Here is a 16,403-nt window from a genome sequence, read left to right as displayed (position 1 = left end):
TGAAACTAATTTTTAAAAAGTGAAAAACACTTTAGCTAAAGTAAAAATTTAGGCTAAGGTGAAACACAAAATGTAACGAAAATGTTTTGATTTGTCATGAGCATCTAAGATAAAGTTTTGCCCTAGGTGGTCACCTCTAATATTTGACAACAAATTATATTAAGTGAACAATGCTCTCTGATACTATTTTTCTTCATAAACTACAAGAGACTAATGAGTCACCAGTCAGTTTTCGTCAGAAGATTCAAAACATCCTGCATCTCTTCCCAAAAACTTCTTCCTTTGGGAATTGTAGTATTATGCAGTGTCTAGTGCTATTATTATAACTAGGAAATAATATTTTGAAATCCTTCTAAAATGAATGGAAACTTCTAGCATACTTTACATCATTACAAATGATAATTACAAATGATAAAATAGTTTCTTAGATAGAAGGTTTGCAAAACTGCAAATCCACAATGTCAACTCCTACTGGTCATTTGAAAGATCACCGGTTAAATAAATACAAAGTGCCTCATATGTGTAAGGCTCCTAAAGAAGGCACTGGAAAAGATAATGGCAAAATGCAGGGGACACGGGTTCGTGCCCCGGTCCGGGGAGGGGGGGTCCCCCTGGCCGTGGCTGCTGGGCCTGCGTGTCCAGGGCCTGTGCTCCGCGGCGGGAGAGGCCACAGCGGTGAGAGGCCCGCGTACCGCACGTACACACAAAAAAATGTGGCCACTTTTTGCTAATGATCTAAAATCTGAGAGGGGTGATAAGAAATAGATACAGAAATCAATAACTACAATAGGCACCTTCTAATGGATCTCTTCTGCTTCACCTACTCAAGGACATCCTTGTCCTGCAGAATCTACCAACTTCTTCTCCTCTTCTAGCTCATTACCAATAACACTCGACCAATACATCCCATTTCTAAAAATATTCCCCTTTAGCTCACAGCCCTTTTACTATTCTCCTCTAGGAAAACTCCTTGAACAGAGTAGCCTAGACTTGCAATCTTTAATTTTTCTCTTTTCATCCTCTCTAGAACCCACTTCAATCAGACTTTTGTCCCCCTCACAACACCAAAAGTATGATGGTTACCAATAACCTTCACAGGACAATGTCAATGGTCACTTCTTATTCATCTTACTGGTCTTCTCAGTTGCCATTTGACACATGATCACTCCCTCCATCTTGAAATACATTCTTCATTTGGTTTCCAAGTGGCCCCCTCTTTATTGGTTTCTTTTCCATTGCTGACTACTCATCCCATTTTTTTCAGTTCCTCTTCATTTTCTGATGCCTACACATTGGACTGGTCCACAGCTCAGTTCTTGGAATACTAATCAACTTCCTGGGCAGTAGTTCGCAACCCTACATGTATATTAGAATCACGTGGGGAGCTTCTAAAGGATGCTGATGCCTTGGCCCCACTCCACTCCAAATGACTTAGATCCTCTGGGGTCTATACCCAGAGTGATATTGCACATCCTACTCCCTTTGCCCAGAAATTCTTACTCCAGGTACCCAGGTGCTGGAATTGAGAACCAAAATCCTAGGGGATCCCATCCACTGAACATTCTGTACCCTGATGACTCACAAAACATCTCAGGATGCAGAGCTTTCCTCTCACCTCCAAACTCCTCTATCCAACCACTTATTTCACATCACCACTTAGAACGACCATGGGCATCTCAAGTCCAACATGTTCAAACCAAACTCTGTTCTTCCCATCTCTGTTAATGGTAATCCATACTTCCAACCGCTCAGGCCAAATAACCTGGAGTCATCCTTAACCCCTGTCTTTCTCTCACAGTGAAATATCATCCTTCAAGAAATCTTACTCTGCCTTCAAAATACATCCGTATACAACAATATCTCACCACTTCCACCACTGCCACCCTGATCCAACCCCATCATCTCCCATCTGAATTACTGCAAGAGTCACATAGCAGGCCCCCCTTCTTTGGCCACTGGGTACCTGGAGTCTACTCTCAGCACAGAAGGCAGGTGATACCTAAAAATGGTAAGTCAGGTCATGTCAGTCATCTGCTCAAACCTGTCACTGGCTTCCCACCTCGCTCAAATCAAAATCCTTACAGTGGCTCATTAGGTCCCCCACACTCTGCTCCTCACTTTACTGTTTAGTTCTTAGAGATATTTGATTTTAGAATAAGACAGCTGAAGGTATCCAGGGTCTTTTGTTACCTTCAGGAATAACACAAGCTCTAACAGGATTTTGATACTACCTTAAGGATTTTGTTACTACCTTAGAAACCTGAGGGAAAGAATCATAACTGTTGTTGGATTTTCAAAGAAGCCCACGAACCAAATATAATCAGAATCTCTAAGAGACTATCACAATTAAATTAATTGGAATTTTGATTGTCTTAACCTTTTAAAGCCTTTGCTGGTGATAGTAATTCAGTGAAGAGTAGACCACAGTAAAACACAAATATACTTTCAAAACATTTTAAAATTAAGCTACTGGATTCTGCAGTAGTTTCCTTACTCATGTTTCCTACACTTTTCTTCTAACTCTTTAACTGCGTGTTTGCGTTCTATTTCCTGTCTTATACTATACTGTGTGTCAAAGCTATGGTTAAATTCAATCGAGGGCCTTAGCAATCTAAAGTATAAGAAGCTATCAACTTCCATCAACTTATGGTCCCAAACACAAGCCAGGAATTTGGAACTCAGAATCATAAATGTCTGCCCTGTCAGTGTCTTCCATTCAAATGCAATTAACGCTCCTGGAATGAGGTACGAGTGGGGACTTGATAGGCTTTTTAATCATTTCTTCATACCAACGTATTCCATAGAAGTTACTCAAAAAGCTTCTAAGATTAATCAATCAACCGTACAACCCATAAAGAGTGGAGTTACCTAGGTTAACAATTCAGTAAATGCTTCTCTGATTACTCAGTTCTCATGCTTGGATAATGGATGTGCATTTACATAATTCAGTATACTGAACTCTAGATCTAAACGCTAAAGAAAGGACATGCTGGCTTGTCAATAAGGGTATCATTATTGCCCTCTTAAATCTTCAACCTTTCCCCCTCTCCAGGATCTTTTCCATCCAAATGTAAACACACACAAACCTTTCCCATCTTAGAACAAAACAACCCTCCGTGGACTCTGGCCTTTCTAGAGCTATTGTCGTCAGTGTGTTTCAACCACAACCCCCATCATTCTGGCTTCTCCATAAAAATGGCTCTTAATTAGGTCACCAAATGACATCCACATTGTTAAATCCAACAGAATTATTTCAGTTCTCATCCCACTGAGGCTGTCAGCAATAACTGGGGCAATACTGGGTGCAGGCCTCTTCCTCGAGTTAAAACATTTCTTCTCTGGCCTCCATGACACCACCCTCTCCAGTTTGTTTCTTCTCTCACCTTTCTTACTGATTCCTCTGGGCCAGATCATCTTCCTCTTCTCTTCTTTCTGACCTCTCCCCTAGGCTATCTTATCAGTGCCACGGCCTCACTCTGACGTCACCGCTGGAGAAAAGTTTGAACTTTCCATGGGACTGTCTCCCAAGTGCTCAAGCTGGATCCAGGCTCCCATCCCACCAAGCTGGCTACCTGCCAGTGATCCCTGAGTCACTCAGTTCTCAGCCATGCAAACTTTGCTCTTAAATCTCTATTTGAGAAGTCTCATCCAGATGCATCGTTTCAAATATCCCCTCTATGAGAACAAATATAAACTTAGTATGCTTGCTCCTAACTCCTTCGCTGAAGCTCCAGTGGTATACTTCCAAATGTTCTTGGATTGCAGAGCATTATTTGAAATTGAACAGGTCTAAAACTCAACTCATGGTCAGCCTCAAACTATATTCAGCTATTCTTCATGATTTCCTAATAATTTCTATTCGTTTTCCCAACTAGTTGAACGAGACGATGACTGGCAGTCCTGCTTAGAATGCATATCTGACTGCTGCTTCAGTTCTATTCAGCTTTAGTCCTGGGCCAGAACCCTTAAACTCAATCCTGAAACCCTAAAGAAAACCTTCACTGCCCACACCTGCTACACCTCTTGGGGTTGAAAACAAACTGTAATCTGAGTAATCTGGGACAAGCCTGGCTGCTGCACCTACCTGTTACTGTTTCACCTAATAAAACATCACCTAAACTTACCATCACCGGATAAAGAAAAAATTAAAACCTGGATATATTAATAGGGTCATTAGATTTATGCAATTCTTCTTTCCACTTAGCCTATTATTCTGAAGCTGGGTTTCTAAACAGTCTCTTCACTCAGCTACCCCACACCCCAGTGCTTCCTGGCCAATCTATCTGTATCTCCATTGTTTTGTTTCCTCCCCACCCATCTCCTGAGTGAATGCTAAGCTAATTTAAATTGTTAGAGCAGTGGGCTAAGCGTGCCTACAAAACCAAAACACCATAGGTGGAGTCCACATCCAGTGGCTAGCTGTGTCTATCTCTTCTTTAACATGGCCCACAAAGCTGTCAGTTATTAGAAAAGAAGCACTCCAAGATTTGAGGCATATTTTGAGGCGTTTCTATGTTTCAAATGTCAAATATATATATATATATATCAGAACCTTGTAAAATCTTTGCTTTTCATCAAATGCATGGATATGAGAATAATTTACTGTAGATCATAAATTACAAAGTTAACCTATTTTCCTAAACTCAAAAGGAAGTGTACTTAAATACTTACTTTTGGTCCTAAAGTAACACTTAGCACTTATAAATACTTTGATAGATAATTGTTTTAAGGACAGCTGATTCAATCCTTCAAGTAAATAAGAAGCAATGATTATATGTGCAGAGTAACATAGTCAAGTTTGGTCATGCCTGCTCTCCACACACACATTCAAACACCCTTCTCTTTGTGTTACTGTTGTTCCAGTTAGCTTGCTGGCTGAGCAATGAAATTTATTAAAATCCTGTTTTCCACTGGACTGGCAAATATTGCATCAGCAAGCAGAATTCTAAACCTTTCTCCCACACAATTATTCTGACATGGAATGGAAGGCACTGTGCCTGAGAAAACAGAACAAAACAAAACACAACATCATCCAAGCAAGTTAAGTATTTTGAGGGATGCAGCAATATATCTTGCCAAAGTTGCAGGAAACTTGTTTCTGGAATCTCAGATTATAATACTATGGTCACATCATGAAGTCCTATTATTATCATTCCACTAAAATACTAGTACTTCTACAAGAGAATTTTTTATGGGGGAAAAAGTGAATAAGATTTTATAATACTATTAAAACTAAGAATGAACCATTCAATTCCAAGTTTACCTTTCTAATTTTTTTTTTATGGTTTTAGGATTTGGGCACGTATAGTTGACTGAAAAACCATACGGAATAATGAGAAAACCTGATGGGGCTGGAATACAGGAGTTCTGAGTTCCAAGTCTGCCTTGCCTCAGCTGAGTTTCTTTTTTACCTTTCTTTTAGCTCAAATATCTGCTCTCCCTTTTATCTCCCCTAAGGCTTTCAGCAGTTCCTGAGGTTTCAACCATAATGTCTGTGAAATGTTAAAGAATAAGTATCTATGTTCTCCAATTTATGTTCCTTACCTGGAAAATGTTATGTTTCAACATTTATGGTAAGTCAGGCACTAGGCTGTGTGCTCGAAGCTAAAAGATGAATAGAACAGAATCTTTGCCTTCAATGAGATTACATTTTAGTGCCAAAGACAGAGAGTAAAAGAAACAAACTCCAGTATCATTTTGTATTTGGAGGATACGATGGGGACCCAAAAGAAGAGCAATTAGCCCAAAACTGGGGCATCAGGAGATGATGCTCGAGTTCTGAAAAAAAATGTGTGGAGGTCAAGAAGGCAAAGTAAGTTATAAGAACATTGCAGGATGAGGGAAGATGAGCAGCAAAGGCATTCAGCTGTGTCATTAACCATGTGTGCAGGGAACTTCAAGCATGCAGAGAAGGCACAATTTCAAGTGCAAGGAGTTAAGTCAGGGTTTGCAGATGATGAGGAGAGAAGGGGAAATGGTGAGGTCAAGGAAGGAGGGGGAGGGATCTATCTGAATCACCTAGTGGGCTTTTCAAACTGTCCTGCTCAGTTGTGCTATATCTCCTTTGAAGGCTGTGTGCCCCACCCAGACTGCCTCCCGGTCATGGCTGTACTCCTTCTACTGGTGACATGATGCCTGTCCCTATGGTAGTTGCGAAATACGGCTACACTATGAATGCAAGGGGAAATGCACTGAAAAGAAGAGGAACAGAGGAACAGGAGTCTAAAAACAAGACCGAGGAAAGGTAAGAAGCCAAGAGACTAGTTTAAAGAAAGGGAAGCAGAGAGAACGAGTAAAATGGGAGGACTGGGCTTAAGTCCCTCTCTATAGGTCCAAAGCTTTCCTAAAGAACTTGTTAGCATCCCCAGCTCAACAAGTCTAAAACCAATTCATCGTTTTATCTATGGTAATAGTTCATTACTAAAATACAAAAAGATTATAAAGGCAATCAGAGTACAGATGCTTAACACATCGCAGTATTCTGGGTTTACATAATTGCAACCATAGAATTTCTGCATCATGGAGAAAAAAGAAATACGTTTCGTGATATAAAATGATGTCCTTCAGAGAAGTTGTAAGTATCTGGCTACACAGTTTTGGAAGAACAGGGCATCCCAGGCTGCCTGTGGACTGGTCCTTTCCAGTCTCATCTTTGCTACTTTGACTCCTCAGCAAAATACTATTTGTGGTTCTCTGAACAAAATACATTATTTCACAAGCCTTGAATGCCTCTTTCAACTCCCTAACCTTGTCTTATCCTTCAGGTCTCCATCCAGGCATTGCCCTGTCCAGAGAGCTGACATTCCTGACCCTTCCTTCCCTGTGTGCTCCTTCATGATGATGATGATAACAGCAGAGCCTGGCCCGGATGAAGTATATGCTAACTCAACGGAATGCAACATCAACTCAACTCCTCTTCACAACCGTCCTATGATACAGGTAACTAATTCTATCCCCATTTTACAGATAAGACACTGAGGCACAAAGAGATTAAGTAACCTACCCGAGGATACAACATGGGCCACTGGTAAAGCCAATATCTGAACCCAAGAAGACTGGTTCTAGAGTCTGTGCTCTAATCACCAGGCTATGCTGCCTCTAGGATTTAAAACGAGACTGTTCTTAGATATTGCCATGTATGCAATGCTCCTGACACTTTTGTGCAGCATTTATGTTCAATGAGCTGCTGGGATGGGATATGCAATTTCTCTATAAGTACTAAATCTATATTTTAATATGAAGTATGTTAACTATCAAATATTCCTAAAAAGTATAAAAATCTCTTTCCAAAAATATCTTCGTTGAAACTTAATTTTTACAAAAACATACAGCTATAACTGGCACACCTAAGATGTGTTAGGATTTACTATTCCCATAAGAAAAATCATCTTAGCGTCTAATGAAAACCCTTGGTAATTTGAATATTATAAGATACTAAATTATACTATAATTATTTCAAAGGTCAAGAATCTTAAACATTTAGTCTTAAAACTTTCTACCTGGGTGATGCAATCAGGAAATTGAAGTATGTATGAAAATATTTAATTATATAAAACAAGTAGAAATCTACTAATTTAATAATCTTTAAATAAAATGTACAATATTTTCCCACATGGGTTTTTTCCCCTCTATTTCATAAAAGGAACTTTTTTAAAGAACATTTTTTTTTAATGAATATGAGTACATATTTTAACTTTCCAGTGCTAGTTTCAAGGAAGTAGTTTGGAATAAAACATAGTACTGAACACCACTGTAAATTTTTAAAAACTGGACTCAGACCCAATCCAGTCTCTTCAGAAATTTATGATCTAGTAGGGAAGGAAAATGGACACAGAACACAGGTATGAGAACTGTTTTTAAAATTTTAGAAGAATTTAAAGAAGGCAAATGTTTACTAATCAGAAGATCCCTGCCTGACCCACAGCTGCAATGATATCAATGTCCCATGTGATGTTAGAATGGCCACTAAATTACCTTTTCCTCAGAGAACTTTAAGGCAAAATGCCATAGTGGTTTCGAGCATAGACTATAGAGCCAGAATGATCTGGGGTTGAGTCTCATTTCTATCAATTTCTATCATGTACTAATTTGACTTTGGCGGGTTCACTTAACCTTTCTGTGCCTCAGTTCTCTCATTTATAATTAAACAATTATATACAGTTCATAGAGTTATAGTGCTATTAGGAGGATTAAATGAGTTCATGTGAGTGAAGTAGGTGGAACAGTACCTGGTATACAGAATGAACCTACATAACTAACTATGAATCAACATAGCTTAAAAAGAGAACCTGATGAAACACATGTCTATTTGTACTGAGGCCTTAAATAACCCACAGTTCAAGACATATGAAAAGATGCCACCAGCCCACTGACCCAGTTATGTGGCTGGGTCCATCCTTACCTCTGTATAAGCAATGGACCCACATCATAGCAGTGTTTTCCAAACTTGGTCAGCAAAGCAGCCCTTAGTGCCCTTAATGAAAGACTGTGAAAGAGTTATACATTTAATTCCACCATCTGAACCAGAACAATGTCCCTCTGGTTGTCAATATTGTAAATCATAACCGCAAGCACCATTTATCCAGAAAAAAACATACATTGCCAATCTGGGCAAGGTTAACTGTTTTCAGCCAATATTGTTTTGCTAGCATTTGCTCACTTTGCTATAAGAACAGGCATAGACGACAAAGATTTAAGAAAAATGTGAAACAAAAGGAAAAACATAAAATGAGAAAAGTCTAGTAAGTAAATCCCCCATTGATTTTTAAAAAATAATTTCTATCCATTTTTAATAGTATCACAAATCAAGCCTGTTCAAGACCTACTGTTCTGACATACAGGCCTCCTGAAATCCAGATATTATCTCTGTTTATCGAAACTATTTACAATAGCCAAGACATGGAAGCAACCTAAGTGTCCATCGACAGATGTATGCATAAAGAAGATGTAGAATATATACACAATGGAATATTACTCAGCCATAAAAAGGAATGAAATAATGCCACTTGCAGCAACATAGTATGATAATCTCTAGGTTCATCTAAGTGAAATAAGCCAAAGACAAATATCGTATGTATAGATGACAAATATATGATATTGCTTATATGTGGAATCTAAAAATATGATACAAATGAACACACTTATGGTTACCACAGGGGAAAGGGGGGGGGAATAAATTAGGAGTTTGCAATTAAAATATAAACAAACACTACTACATATTAAATAAACACAAAGGACCTACTGTATAGCGCAGAGAACTGTACTCAAGATCTTGTAATAACCTATAATGGAAGAGAATGTAAAAAAATATATATATATATATATACACACACACACACATATATATATATAAAAATCTCTTTGCTGTGCACCTGAAACTAACACAACATTGTAAATCAACTATATTTCAATAAAAAGAAATAATTAAAAAAGAATTTCTCCCGTTGCCCTGTTCTATCAGCAGTTATTAGATTTCTCCTTGCCCAGAATTCACATATTCTATACAGCAAGAGACCTGTTCTGAGAGTCAAGCAGCTTTGCTATAAAGAAAGCACCACAGAATCCTGGAATCGAACCTAACCTTTTAGATATCTAATCCAAGGCATTTTCTAGAAAAAAGCAGCCCCAGACCCAAGTGCCCCAGCTAGTTGGTGGCAGAGCTGAGGTCCTTTTCCTTTTAATTTGCCATCTACCAGTTCTGTGCTTTTTGTTTGTTTAAACTTTCCTTCAAAACTGAAAGTCAGAAGAAACAATAAAATTTGAAGGCACAACCTTAAATAGCAGCAAAAAGCAGGAAGATGTCTATGTAGTAGGACAATGGAATTTTCATCTAAGTTCAAGTAATCAATCACAATAAAAGGAACCTACCATCAGGCTAAATTGAATAGCGTAAGAGTGAAGTAAATGGGTAGGACATTGTACAGTATGTTTAGACAACTCCACTGGCATTTCCTACTCCTCATACCCCCGATCCAATCTGGAACAGATTTTGTAATAAGAGAAGGATTACAAGGGACTTCCCTTATCCACACCTTTGTAGTGTGGGGAAGAGGAGGATAGTAGAGAAAAAGCAAGGAAGAGGAGAGAGGAAGGGAGAGTAGAATTATATTTCATTTATATTACTTCATTTATATAACTACTGGTTTTCCTCTTCCTTCATATGTTACTTACAAAGCTGCATTCTTCCATTAGAAATCAATTCAGACATGGTATTAAAAATAAGTGAATAATAACAAATTTTATAAAAATTCCATAAGCTATTTCAAGTTGGATATGCAAATGTTACCATTATTTAAAATCAGTAAATATCAAATGGCAAATTAGAGGTTAGGGGCACAATAAGAAAAGTCAAATGTATAAAACAAGAAGATTTCAATTGCATTCAATTATTTCACCCAATCACCTAGAAGCAAAGATTCTCTCTCAAAAATTGCATTGCCTTCCCAACTCCTTGGAGAGCCAGTTTAGTTAACAGCCTACCTATGCTTCAGAGATGACCACGCAGCTTACATGTCAAACTCATTTTAAAGTGTCAATCATGTCCCTTTCAATCTAATTAGTTTGGAAAGTAGTGTCACTGACCTGGAACTATGCAGACCATTTATTATCATATCATTTGATCAACCTAACACTTTACCTCAGTTGAGTTTGAGACACCTGTAGCCAAAAATGTAATATCCTTTCTCCCACTCATTACTGGTAACTCTCAATACAATTTCCTATTTACAACTCAATTTCTCTCTCTATGAATAAGCATGGCCAACTTCACAGAAGCATCCCCAGAATTTCCCTTCTTTAAGATTTCATGATAATTAAAATAGAAAGGTAAGGGGAATAAGAAAAACAGTTTCTATTTTATCTATATGAATGTATATATATACACACACAAACACAATACCTGAACCAGAAAAAATACATATATATATTTAAAAAAAAAAGATTCGAGTTTTTGATATCCACGAACTGCTGAAAGGAGGGAAGAGGTAGAGCAGAGGAACATGCATATATGCTGGGAGAAATCTGGGACCTTAAACTTGAGGGAAAGCTATTCTTTTTTTTGACACAACACCACCGCCATTTTTATAAAAGGAATCTGTAGGTTATAAACCCAGCATCACCAGATGGGTTTGTGTTATAATAAACAAAAGCTTTTCCAGCTTCATAGTATTTAATTAACAAGGTAATCACTAATTCCTGAGAGGTCAGAGAACGTAGCCTAGTGCCTCTAGGGAAGGCGCTAAAGGCCAGACCACAGTGAGCTTGGAATGAGGCAGGGCTGGGGGAGGGGAGCTGTCCAGGGCAGCACTGGTAGCTGGAAGATACTGGTCCTCAAGCAACAGAGATTACCTAGCCCACTCCCTGGCAAAAGCACGAAAATGACCAAATCTTTGCTTTAGTTTTGCATATTTAAAAACTGATTTGCAAGACAAAAATACAACCGGGTATCTCTGAACCACAGCATAACATATTGAATCAGGGATGAAAAACATACATACATTCATATGCCACCAAAACGTTGTATTTGTATTTTTAAAGGTGGTATTAAAAAAAGAAATATAGCAGTCATATTTAAAGTAATGAGTGTTCACTCTAGAAGACAATCTAAAAGCAGGATGTCAGCGGCCAACGCTTCCGTTCCCGGCCTGTGCTTTCCTTTGGGGAAGCTGCATTTTACCAAAATTCCTGTTTGGAGGCTAAGCAAGATTCTTCATTTACGTTTGCTTGATCAAATAATTATTCGCGAATATGATTTTACATCTGGTCAAATAAAATATGCATATATTTCACACTTACCTTCAGGTGAAGAGCCTGTCTTTTGAGAAAAGACAGCATTTACTTTACTCTTCTTACTGATGTCACTGCTTACAGACAAGCTGGATTGAATTTTTCTATGCATTTTTTGAGAAACGGGTGCTGAAAGTCTTCGATTCTCTGCAGATACATGTTTGGCCCCGTGGTGGATTCCATTTCCATTGCTCAGACTTGGGTGGCCGTTCTTTATCTTGCTTATTTCCTCCTCACTTTCCTGTGCTGCAGTTTGAAGCTGAGGCAAGCGCTGAGGTTGGGCTAAGTGAAGAAAACAGGCAAAGTTTATCCAGTTAAAAAAATGACTATTTGAAAATAATCAAAATAGACTCAGTAACAGACTTTCTTGGATTTTACCCATGATCCTAAAAGTGAAGAGAAAAAAAAAAAAATAAAAGGAAAACGTGAATAAACATGAACATAGAGAAAGCATAATTACTAAAAGGGAAAATGGGAAGGGGGTCATCAAGGGTGACTTTCCACAAGGGATATAAAAAGAGGAGAAAAAAAGGTATTTTTTTCCTTTAAAAAATTTAAGTTGCAAATTTGAAAAACATTAATTCAAAACTCATTCAACAGCTAATGTGGATTGTTTTCCAAGTCCCGGGTCCTTTTTTAGGTGCCATAGACTAACAGTATTATAGCAATATCCCTGAAAATGATAAACTGCTCAATTACCTTTTGAGATAAGAGGCAAGGAACAATGAGGTCAGGTATCAAAGCTGGATAAGAGAGAACGAGATAGTTGTTTTTCTTTTTAATTCCACTTTAAATTCTGAAGAAGAAAACCTTTTCCATATTCTTTAATTTGATTTTAAAATAAACCATTTATGGAAAGATAGGAATAGAAAAGAACTTCCTTAATCTGGCAAAACGCATCTAGCAAAATTAAAAGTCAACACTGGAGAAGTGCTCCTGTTTGGTCAGGACCAAGAAAACAATGCCCACCTTCACCCTCCTATGCCACATTACACTGGCAAAAACAATAAACACCAAAAAGAAAAAAAACAGGGGTGAGTCCTGGAAAGGAAGAAACAAAATTTCTGAGATGGGTACATAATTGAATATTCCAGGGGAAATCTAAGAGACTGTACATTCTGAAAAACTAAGAATTTAGCAAGACTTACACACAATGAACCATATTCAAACCAACCAAATTCCACAAGCCAACAGTAAGCAACTAGTAAATATGCAAGAAAAATTGAACTCTTCATAGCAACAAAAGAAGAAAAACAAGCCAACAAACAAAAAACCCTATAAGTATCTAGGAATTAAGCTAGAAAAAAGGCGGCAGAGATTTCGTGGCAAAAATTACAAAATATTACTGAAAGACATAAAAGAAAACCCTAATAAATGGAGAGAGTATAAATGTTCATTCTGATAATATGTTAATTTTCCCCAATTTATTTAATGTAATTCCCATAAAATTTCCAAAAGGCTTATTTGTGGAACTTGACGAGCTGATCCCAAATTTTATAAGTAAGAGTACAAGAATCACTAAGGAAATTTTAAGGAAGAAAAAGACAAATGTGGGACTTGACTTACCAGATATAAAGTCTTATTTTAAAACTACAGTAACTGACAGTATGGTGGTGGCCCAGGCATAGACATAAACCAATGGAACAGCAGAGAAAGTCCCCAAAATGTATATGTGTGCACATGCAAATGCACGTGTATCTCATACAAAGAAATTTCAGATGGATTAAATGTCTATATATGAAGAGCTTAAAAGAAAATTATAAAAGAACATTTTATTAGCATGACACTAAAAAGGGCAAACTACTTTGACTCTTTGGACAACAAATCACAAAACAAGCGGGTGACTAGTGATCATCTGTCTGCCCAGCATTTCTGAATACGCCCATAGCTTTTGATAACGTGCTCTATCTCTTCCCTACATTCCTCTTGAGTTAGAGGGCACATACGTGACTTACATTCTACCAAGGAGAAGTATGCAGAAGTGCAGAAGGTGCAGAAGTACCAGTGCAAGATGGCAGCCACACCTGGGTCGTGGAGCCTCTCGCACAGACAGCGAAGAAGGCATTTGCTGGTCTTGGCAGTGGGTGCGGTGTCTGGTGTCCACTTCCTAGCAGACCAGTGGGCCTAGGGTGCAGCATTAGTGGGGTTTTCATTAGGGAAGCCCCGTGGAATGGATGGGCATGATCCTTGGCTGTGTAACTCTTGGGAGAATCTATTGCTACTAATACATTTATTTTCTATAAATTAGCTAAAATGGATTCTGCTTTTTGCAGCTAAGAGCCCTGATCTCAACCCAAAATGTTATCTGTTTACATTGGTTAGGTAATGAGGTTCTTAAAATCAACATTTACCTTGCTTGTGTAGCTCCTAAGCAGAGTGACCAATCATAGCATTTCATCAAAACGACAGCAACAACAAAAAACGTTCGGTGTCAAATTTTACTATTATATAATTTCCTGGAATTTTAAAATCTGAAGCTGCTGTTTTAGTCTTTTCTGTTTATGATTATGAACAGTTAGGAAATGTAAATTAAATCTGAATACTAAGAGGTCTTTGACTTAGAAAAAGTATTGCATGCAAAACTGTAACAGTTATACATGGCACTGATAAGTCTAAAATGGACAAATTATCTGTCATCTGGGGACTACCTAAGACTTGGTATATATTTTTTACAAACAAGACAGCTTTCATTTGAGTGACTCTTCAGCACACATTGTTTACTTCCATTCTTGTTCACATATCCTATGTCTCTTAAGGAAAAACATCTTAACATACCAGAATATTTTACTCATGAATGTGCATATTGTAAGAAAAAAAGTTTGGTGTTTTTCTGCTTAATGAAAGCATCCTTTCATACCAAGGCTATTAACAATGATACCCAATTTATAAAACTAATATATGAACTCCTCTTAGAGTTATTCAGTTTTTTAGTGATAAAGGAGAATAGTTTTCTAAACATTTATTATTTGGGACTAACACAAAGTAGCAGCTATAAAATTTATCAAAATGTTCTGTTTTTCTCCTAACTTCTGCTGAAAAGAAAAAAGAAGGTTACTTCTCTGTTTACTAGCTATACATGCCCCTCTCAAAACTGAAATCAACAATCAAGGCTTGTGCAGAAGATCTGTTTCTTATGGGTGTGCAATCACTTAATCCAGAGATTAATTTGCTGCTCCTGTAGCTTCTTGTATCAACTAGAATGACATCCTAATGACTGCTATTGAACATAAAGCTAGTTATGCATATGTATTTAACGGGATGCCAAAGAAGACAGTTAAACCTAATTTGGTGTTCTTTTCAGAGCTCCTTCCAATAATCGCACCAAATAAATGGAATGTTTTGGGCCACTTCTTCTCTGCAAAGAATAATTCAAGCAATCTGAGAGCTGGGTTAAGTTGAAATGTTACTGACCGATGCTGGGGAGACTTATCAATCAAAAAGGCGCTGTCATATTCCATAATCCAAGATCAATTTAAAATTATTATGTAATAAACATTCTCCATAAGTAAAAATAAAGGTGGCAAAAGACATCAGATCTTGCCACCAAATTCTAAAACCGACAGGTCTGACCTTTTCCTACTATCAAAATTGACTTTTTGCAAATTACTGGGTATGGCCAGAGTGATATTCAAACATATCCTAATGATTTATCTACATTTCAATCTTCAAAATGATATCTATTTCTGTTGGCAGATAAATGATAGTACATTCATTTTTGTTTCACTGCCACCTAATTATTTTTAGTGTAGTTTGTATTATGGGTCAAGTAACCAAGTATTATCTCTTCGTTCCAGTTTCTTAACATTATGATTTTGTCAGATACATGCAATATGTAAGTCAAATCAAAACTGGATAAACCCTAGATATATGAATTATCTTAAGACATTTAACTTCATTGATCATTTTTCATAGATGTGAATTAAATCTTACAGTAAAAGTACAACTAAAACCAAATCAGGAATGTGATTTTATTCTTGAATAAAGAACAGAAACATCTGACTGATTAAACCATAACTACTTGGTTTTAAACAGATTTCTTTTCCTTATTGTGTAAAAGTTGTGTATGGCTTAAAAAAAAAAAGCACACTAATATGGAAACGACACAATGCTTCTTAAAACACAAGTGATGCCTAGGGACCCTCACTCTCCCTTTAATGATCCACTGCTCTCATTCAGCTGTCTTTCTTTTTTCAAATCTTTACATATGTGACAGCTCTCAAAAGTAGACCATAGACCATCTGGCATTTTCAGAGGTGTAACTTGTGCAAATTCAGCTCTATTGGGAGTGCACTGCTATCTTCTGCCTGCGTTATAAAGGGACAATAGAATGTAGAACTTATGAGTTGTTTTGAATTATTCATTTTTTTGCCTGTATATTCAAGAAATTTTACAAACTCTGCATTTTGTACTACATAATCACATGCGTTAAAGGTACAAAGAAACTTTTTGACACCTCTTTTCTACAGAAGCCTGGCATTTTGTTTGATATGTGAACATTCAGCATCTGTTATATCATTCTAAACAGGATGGGTGCTTCTACAAAAGACCCCATTTTAAACTTACTCTATATGAGCAAAAAAATGTATTCTTGATATTCAGTAACAAATGCAATACACATC

The 16,403-nt window shown here is 37.4% G+C and overlaps 2 protein-coding genes across 21 annotated transcripts in view; one reads left to right on the top strand and one right to left on the bottom strand.

Moving 5' to 3' along the window:
* MDFIC (MyoD family inhibitor domain containing) overlaps positions 1 to 16,403 on the bottom strand; it is a 144,349-nt gene that overhangs the window by 24,875 nt on the left and 103,071 nt on the right. For all 3 annotated transcript variants that reach the window (XM_079932624.1, XM_079932625.1, XM_079932626.1), the window contains one exon: positions 11,794 to 12,066. In XM_079932624.1, coding sequence (XP_079788750.1) covers positions 11,794 to 12,066 — 273 coding nt within the window. The remainder of the gene's footprint in view (positions 1 to 11,793; positions 12,067 to 16,403) is intronic.
* Positions 1 to 16,403, top strand: part of LOC307192094 (uncharacterized protein) — an 868,937-nt gene that overhangs the window by 834,919 nt on the left and 17,615 nt on the right. For 14 of the 18 annotated variants that reach the window (XM_079932631.1, XM_079932629.1, XM_079932628.1 and 11 more), the window contains 4 exons: positions 1,799 to 2,008; positions 5,292 to 5,398; positions 6,071 to 6,244; positions 6,765 to 6,939. In XM_079932631.1, the coding sequence (XP_079788757.1) occupies positions 5,346 to 5,398; positions 6,071 to 6,244; positions 6,765 to 6,939 (402 nt within the window). In that variant the 5' untranslated portion in view covers positions 1,799 to 2,008; positions 5,292 to 5,345. Of the gene's footprint in view, positions 1 to 1,798; positions 2,009 to 5,291; positions 5,399 to 6,070; positions 6,245 to 6,764; positions 6,940 to 15,085; positions 15,173 to 16,403 lie in introns of those variants that run through there. The other 4 variants (XM_079932634.1, XM_079932635.1, XM_079932636.1 and 1 more) reach the window with 4 other exon arrangements.

This window comes from Stenella coeruleoalba, assembly GCF_951394435.1.
Source record: "Stenella coeruleoalba genome assembly, chromosome: 9".
Taxonomy (NCBI): domain Eukaryota; kingdom Metazoa; phylum Chordata; class Mammalia; order Artiodactyla; family Delphinidae; genus Stenella; species Stenella coeruleoalba.
The sequence above is the reverse complement of the archived record's forward strand: the minus strand, read 5'-3'. Positions and strand labels throughout refer to the sequence as shown.